Source organism: Psammomys obesus, unplaced genomic scaffold, assembly GCF_907164565.1.
Source record: "Psammomys obesus unplaced genomic scaffold, mPsaObe1.curated_primary_1811, whole genome shotgun sequence".
Classification (NCBI taxonomy): Eukaryota; Metazoa; Chordata; class Mammalia; order Rodentia; family Muridae; genus Psammomys; species Psammomys obesus.
Window position 1 is genome coordinate 22,963,234 of NW_026596069.1, and position 7,733 is coordinate 22,970,966.

Consider the following 7,733-nt stretch of genomic DNA (forward strand, 5'->3'; position numbering starts at 1 on the left):
CTAGCCTTACACAAAGCAAGGTTGTTCAACCTCTAATAGTGCCAGCATTTCAAAAGAAGATAAAATCGTGCCTTTTGGAAGATTTCTGTCTGTTCTTCGGTTTGTTCCATTAGCAATTGGTGTCTTGCCGTTTGCTTTTCTTTCCAGATAGCCGTGTTCGTGGGCGTTCTGTCATTCAGTGTTGCAGTGGTGAACAAAGTAGAGATCGGATTGGATCAGTCTCTTTCAATGCCAAATGTAAGGTGCTTTGTTTTTTTAACCCTTTTAGCTGCCGATGAATAGGGTGTCAGAGCATGCACGTAGGCATTAATGCTTGCTGAGTACCCATGCAAGAGGCAGCAGTGAACGGCCACAGGGCTCTGCTGGGGTTGGCCACCGCCTGTGAACTCACAGTGCTCTTAAGGTGGAGCAGCCAGTCTCTCGAGCTCACCTGTGAGACCCCTTCTGGCTGGGGCTTAGCAACAGGCGCATGCCGGGCCGTTGGGGGAGAGAGCTGTGTGGCTAGGCTTGCCGCCCTCCGTCCTCGGCAGCCACCATCTCCTTTACGGCCCATCAAGCCCCGCTTCTCCCTTCTCTGGTCTGTCTTTCAGGATTCCTATGTGATCGATTATTTCAAATCGCTCGGCCAGTACCTGCACTCGGGGCCACCCGTCTACTTTGTCCTGGAGGAGGGCCACAACTACACCACCCGCAAAGGGCAGAGCATGGTGTGCGGCGGCATGGGCTGTGACAACGACTCCCTGGTGCAGCAGATCTTCAACGCGGCCGAGCTGGACGCCTAGTCAGTATCACGCCGCTCTGGTCCTTTGTGCTTCCTTTTCCTCTTTAGTGAATAGGTGTATTTTGAGATACAGTCCCCCCCTATAGCCCAAGGCAGTCTTGACCTTGGAGTGCTCGTCCTGTCTCAGCTCTTGGGTTTTAGGATGACAGAGCAGTCCCCCTCACCATGTCTGGCTTTAGTCTTTTTCAACCGTAAGCAGAAACAGGCAGAGGGAGGCTCTCTCTGGCCTGAGTTTTCTCACTAAGAACAGATTTTCTCTTGGAACGGTTGCTATTCTTGTCATTTCAAAAAGCCTGTTAGACCAAGTGTCACATGAGCAGAGTGGGTCCACTGGCCACACGAATCTTGCAGGTTTGTGTTCAGTCGCTGTGCGGCCCTGTCAGGAGGAGAGGCGTTCCCCAGCAGGCTGCTCACCGTCTCTCCTCTCCCCAGCACCCGCATAGGCTTCGCGCCCTCGTCCTGGATCGACGACTACTTTGACTGGGTGTCGCCGCAGTCCTCCTGCTGTAGACTCCACAATGTCACTCACCAGTTCTGCAACGCCTCTGGTACTTGCGTCTCCTTTTCTCGAGCTTTCCTTTCGTCGTTGTTTTAGAGAAAGGGCAGCACCGCTTAGCCGCTTCATTTTACCCTCGTGTGTAGCGTCTGTCAGTGCTGGGGCTGCATCCCTTCCTTGGCATTGTTTCCTCACTCGTGCGCTCACATCCCCATCTCAGGGCCGGGAATCAAGCAGGGTCAGAACATCCCCATCTCAGGGCTGGGAATCAAGCAGGGTCAGAACATCCCCATCTCAGGGCCGGGAATCAAGCAGGGTCAGATAGCCCATCTTGCCCAGACCACATGTATGCTTTTCTTAAGAGTGCCAGCCAGTGTCCGTTCATGCTCTGCCCGAACGTTCTGTAAGTGCCAAGGGTGTTCATGAATGCAGAGTCCTGGGCTCTGAAGACGGCTTTGCTGGGCAGCCTGCCTAGGAAGAAATGACCTGGGTGTGACACTAAGGGAAATCACACAGAGCTGGAGCCCTGGAGGAGGGAAAGATAGAAGCAAACCCTGTTCCTAAAGCGTTTGTTGCTACTGCTCTTATTGGAGCCTTGAGGCCCAGCTTTCTAATGACTGCCTCTTTGCTTTTGCCAGTGATTGACCCAACCTGTGTCCGCTGTAGACCCCTGACTTCAGAGGGCAAACAGAGGCCTCAGGGGAAAGAATTCATGAAATTCCTGCCCATGTTCCTTTCCGATAACCCCAACCCCAAGTGTGGCAAAGGGTAAGTGTCTTGGAGCTGTCAGGTAAACTGTCACTGTAGCTTTAACTTGAAATGAGAAGCAAAGTCTGGAGTCGATCAGGCTTGTGGGAAGGGCCTCTTCTCTCCCCTGTCTTAGTCCTATAAAAGCAGAGACACCATTTAAAGGAAACTCCTCAGTTTTCAGCAGATTGAGCCTTACTGGGCACTCATTTCCATGCTGTGGTTCCTGTCCTCTACATTGGCCATGCGGATGGAGGCAGATTCCTCTGCAGCTCATGAAGGAGCAGAAGGAAAGCTCAGCACCCTAGATGGTGGGAGGCTAGGGCAGTCCCGTTGGGCCAGTGGGCTTACGGAGCAGCATCTTTGCTTTGGTGATGTTAGCACGTTTGAGGTGTAGGTTCTAATCCCTGCCGCCCCGAGTGTGGGTAAGTGTGAGCTGTCCAAAAGCCCAGCCGTCCAGACTGTCCACTGCTCACACAGACAGGAGCAGGATGTCTGGCCCAGAAATGGTAAAGGTAAGAGAATCGATTTGGAGACTTTGGTGGGGAAAGGTGAATTCCACATGTGTGCGATGTAACCCGCATGGGTGTACTTGGTTTTTGTAAGAATCGACATTTGAGCCAGGCGGTGGTGGCGCGCACCTTCGATCCCAGCACTCAGGAGGTGGAGGCAGGCGGATCTCTGTGAGTTTGAGGCCTGCCTGGTCTACAGAACAAGTTACAAGACAGCCAGGTCTACACGGAGGAACCGTGCTTCAAAACAGCAAAGTCCACATGTGCCTAGTCTTGTTACTCGTGTGTGTCATGTCTGTTTTGAGATTTCTGGTTCTGAAGACCACCTTGAAAAACTTGAACAGCTCCTGGAACCCGCTTTGCTTGTGAATGTGGAGGTTGTTCTGGCATTTTTTTCATAAAGCATGGGAGCGCTTTGAATTCAGTTGTTAGGGTGCAGTAGCAAAGGGCATATCCACTGGGCAGTGGCGTGCCAAACCCCTCCTGGCCGTAACTCACCGGCACTTCCAGGCTGTAACTGCGGTATGCCCAATCACAGAGGCCTTGCTAGGCTAAGGTGAGGAGCCCCCGGGGAGGCCTGGGCTTGGGTCCAGGTCCTTGCCCTTTCTCCCCTCCTGTTATACAGCAGTAGCCAGTCATCTCTGCATTGTGTTTGGTTTGGAATGGAACCAGATAGAGAAAATAGCAGCCGTGCAGCAGACAAACGGCAGTGGTAAGAGAAGGCAAAGCCTTCCATAGGCCCTTTGCAGGAGGCCTCCTTCATCCACGTGACCTCTGAGCTGGGTGAGGTGAGCAGCCATCACCTGTCAGCCACAGCCTTCCTGACACCCACCGCCTCTTCCTCAGGGGACACGCTGCTTATGGGTCGGCCGTTAACATCGTAGGAGATGACGCTTACGTCGGAGCCACTTACTTCATGACCTACCACACCATACTTAAGACCTCTGCTGACTTCATTGATGCCATGAAAAAGGCCCGGCTTATCGCCAGTAACATCACAGAAACCATGCGTTCCAAGGGAAGTAGCTACCGCGTGTTCCCGTACAGGTAAAGCCGGGGGCCTCTGTGGGGTGGGGGTGGGGCTGAAGGCCCCGGGTGGGGAGTGAGGGGCACTGGAGGTGCGCGGAGCCAGAATGGCGAGCCTCTGCTCTGCTCCGAGGACTAGACGCAGAACTTGGTGTGCTGTCCCAGACCGAAGACACACACGGTGGACTAACAGGAGGGCAGGCCTTGCACACGGGGCGCGCAGCCCTGCCGCCGGCCTGGCAGGGACCCCTGCCTCCTCATTGCTTGGGACAGCTCTCACTCAGACTCTTCATTCGCTGGGGCTGGAGTCTTTCGTTGTTGCCGCTGCTGCTTTTTCCTTGTAAAATAAGGAAGGCCAAGCAAACGCTAGCTTTTCTCAAACCGTGTGTGAACTCGGTTAAGAATGGCAGCCGCTTTTTGTGCGGACTTTCGGAGGAGGTGGCCTAATTCTTGGGCAGAGCTGGGTTAACGGTGTGGGAAAGAACCAGGGCGGCTCCCAGAGCAGACCTGGCTGGTTCTTTTCTTTTCCTAACACCCTATGGGATTTTTTTGGAATTGGGCTTACAAGTAAAAATTCTTTGTAAACACACGTTTGGGGTCACTGCTGGGCCAGTCTCAGGTGGTTTTCTGGGGTGTCTGTCACCTCTCAGCACTCTCCCACTCTGCGGGGTGGTGGGGCGAAGAGGGGAGACGCCAGGGTACAGGCTCTAACGGACACTGTCGTCCCCAGCGTGTTCTACGTCTTCTATGAACAGTACCTGACCATCATTGATGACACCATCTTTAACCTCAGCGTGTCTCTGGGCTCTATATTTCTGGTGACCTTGGTGGTTCTGGGCTGTGAGCTGTGGTCTGCAATCATCATGTGTGTCACCATAGCCATGATCCTGGTTAACATGTTTGGCGTTATGTGGCTTTGGGGGATCAGCCTGAATGCTGTCTCCTTGGTCAACCTGGTGATGGTGAGTCCTGGTCTTCTCTCATTTGTCCCTGGCGCCTGTGACTCATGCATAAATTGCTCCATGGCTTTCATGTACACTCTCAAGTGGCCTGAAACACTGAGCTGCCTTTTGCTCTTAGTGCACAGGAAGAAACAAGATGTGCGCTAGCGTCAGGTGAGGCCCAGAGGGAGCACTGAGAACAGCTGGAAGCACACTAACAGTTTCTGAGGCTGGGTGTGTGGCAGGTCCCCGCAATCCCAGCGCTCAGGTGGCCAAGGCAGGAGGCTTGCACATTTGCAGCTGTCGTGAGCAGTGTAGTTTATGGTGCTGTGATACTGAAATGTCCCACGATCCACCTCCAGTGTGCTGTGTCCATTGTTCAGAAAATACTACAAAGCCACGTGACCTGGTGTGACGCCACATGCTTATAATCCCAGCAGTCAAGAGTTAGGGGGGCCGGAGAGATGGCTCGGGTTTGAAAACACTAGCTGTTCCTCCAAAGGTCCTGCGTTCAATTCCCAGGAACCACATGGTGGCTCATAACCATCCATGAGATCTGGTGCCCTCTTCTGGCCTGCGGGCACACATGCAGATAGAACACTGTATAAATAATAAATAAAAGAGTCTGAGCTAGGCAGACCCCTGCAAGCTAGAAGCCAGAAGCCAGCCTCAACCACATAGTTAGGTCCAGACCAGCCTGGACTACAAATTGAGATCCTGTCTCAAAAACAAAGGCTAGGGTAGCTCACGTAGTAGCATGCCTGCAGAGGATGCATGAACCCTGAGTTCAGTCCCCAGCCTTCCATATACTCTGGGCCTGCACGAACGGGGGGTGGGGGTGGGGGCAAGTAAGAGGATCAGAACTTCCTCTTACTTCCCCTTAGCTACGTAGCAAATTTGAGGTCAGCTAGAACTAAATGAGATTCTGTCTGAAAACAAACAAAAAACATGTAGCCAACCGACATTAAGACACCCCAGTTTTATTTCCGAGGTTCCTCAGTAGGCTTTCCTTACAGACAGCAGGTACTGAGAAAGTACTGAAGATATAGCTGGCATGGTGGCGCACACCTTTGATCCCAGAGCTCAGGAGGCAGAGGCAGGCGGACCTCTGCATTCAAGGCCAGCCAGATCTACAGTGGAAGTTCCAGGACAGCCAAGGCCACCCAGAGAAACCCTGTCCCCAAAAAACCAAAGAGGGGGAGAGAGGGAAAGAGAGACAGATGTGAGCTTGACATGCAGATAGGAGCACCTTCAGAGTGATCATGAGGGGAGGCCTGGCAGGGTGCTGGCTCAGTGGGGAAGGGTAGGTAACCTGAGAAGTTTCCAGACATTCCCCTAATCAAAGCCACAGCGCTGTGGCACCGGTACTGCCCAAAGGACTTGAAGATGTCTGCTGCAGCTTAGGAGGTGTTCAGCTGAAAAGGACCTGTTCTCACGGGACGCTTTGTTCCAGAGCTGCGGCATTTCTGTGGAGTTCTGCAGCCACATAACAAGAGCGTTCACAGTGAGCACCAAAGGAAGCCGAGTGAGCCGGGCGGAAGAGGCGCTGGCCCACATGGGCAGCTCTGTGAGTATCCTCTGCCCTGATGGGCAGGGCTGGCAGGAGGGGTGCTTCCTCACTGCCTGACCGCTTCTCAGAGGAAACACAGGTTGAGTGGGTAAAACAATTTGGAGCCATCAGTTAAATGGCAGCTCCCAGCAACGACAAATTCTCACAGAATTCACCAAATAGGTGCAACTTGAACAGACTTGAAATCGCTCAGAATTGTCCTCGTGTGGTCTCTTTCAGGCAATCAGATGGCTTAAGCTGGAAATGTAGAAAAGTTAGACTTGAGAGAGCTGGAAGCCAGCACTCTGGTGACAGCAAGGGGTCCCCTGAGTTCCAGAGCCCCCCGGGCTGTCTGTAGTTAATGCCTGGAGGGCCTTGGTCCAGCCCTTTATCCTGCCATTCCCGTTCGATCACTTTGCCACTATAGAAAATACCAGTAGAGCGAAAACTTAAGCATTTGCTATTTAACAACCTCAAAAAACTAAAATGGTTTCCAGGTCAGCAAGATAGCCCAGTGGGTCAAAGGTAACGCTTGCTCTGCAAGCCTGGTTTTGAGCCCCCAAAGTCACCCAAGATGAAGGTGAGAAATTACTCCACAGGGTCTCTGACCTTGCATGTTGCATGCGCACACACACACACAATAATCATTTTATATTTTTGAAAGTTTCCACCTGAGACTCCATCTTGGTTCAGCTACTGCTTGACTTTAACCAAGAAGTCAAGACCTATACAGTTCAGGAGCAGAAGACAGGTTTCTAGGAAAATACATTGCTCTTACCCTTCAACTACCTTCTCCTCTTCTCTAAGTTTTTTACCCCCACGCTGGGAGATGGCTCAGCCAGTGAGATGTTTGCCCCGTAAGCATGGGGACCTGAGCTTGAGTCCCCGGCACGCACAAAGAGGTGGGCACAGCAGTCCACGTCTGTGGCACCAGCTCTGATGGGCAGAGCTGGGTGGATCCCTGGAGATCGCTGCCAGCCAGTCTAGCTGTCTCCTACTCCAGGGAGACCATATGAGAAGGTGGAGAGCCACTGAGGAAGACAGGTCAACCGCTGTCCTCCACACATCTACACTAAAACACCCTTGGATACACACACACAAAACTGAGGAGCCGCTTTTCATCCAGGCTCATAAAGCAGTAAGCTGAACAAATTCAGGCAGAAAGCTCAGCGTCTCAGTGCTGCAGCTACCAGACAGCCCTTTGGACACTGCTATGGCAGGCGTGTGTGACAGGGGATACTTCTTTGTAACAGCCTAACAAGTCACTTCTACCTCTTCAGGTATTCAGTGGGATCACGCTTACAAAATTTGGAGGGATTGTGGTGTTGGCCTTCGCCAAATCTCAAATTTTTGAGATCTTTTACTTCAGGATGTATTTAGCCATGGTCTTACTCGGAGCCGCTCACGGACTCGTGTTTCTTCCCGTATTACTCAGTTACATAGGTAAGAGTACTCACTGTGCAGGCATGGGAGGAAGAGAGATGCTAACAGAACACTTGATTAGCTGGGCATGGTGTCACAAGCCTGTAACCCTGCACTTGGAAGTTTTAGGGCTCTGCAGTGAGTGAGGCCAGCCGAGGCTGAAAGGCCGTGGCTCTCACAAAAAGAGAAACTTTACCCTTGAATATTTCTTTGCGTTATCTGAGTTTGTACTGATGGCCAGCAGATAATTGACACTGCA

At 52.3% G+C, this 7,733-nt stretch overlaps 1 protein-coding gene across 1 annotated transcript in view; it reads left to right on the forward strand.

Moving 5' to 3' along the window:
- The window catches only part of Npc1 (NPC intracellular cholesterol transporter 1), a 45,240-nt gene that overhangs the window by 36,238 nt on the left and 1,269 nt on the right, over nucleotides 1-7,733 (forward strand). The window contains exons 17-24 of the mRNA XM_055625754.1: nucleotides 148-237; nucleotides 591-781; nucleotides 1,214-1,329; nucleotides 1,916-2,045; nucleotides 3,383-3,583; nucleotides 4,293-4,524; nucleotides 5,957-6,070; nucleotides 7,333-7,495. Coding sequence (XP_055481729.1) covers nucleotides 148-237; nucleotides 591-781; nucleotides 1,214-1,329; nucleotides 1,916-2,045; nucleotides 3,383-3,583; nucleotides 4,293-4,524; nucleotides 5,957-6,070; nucleotides 7,333-7,495 — 1,237 coding nt within the window. The remainder of the gene's footprint in view (nucleotides 1-147; nucleotides 238-590; nucleotides 782-1,213; nucleotides 1,330-1,915; nucleotides 2,046-3,382; nucleotides 3,584-4,292; nucleotides 4,525-5,956; nucleotides 6,071-7,332; nucleotides 7,496-7,733) is intronic.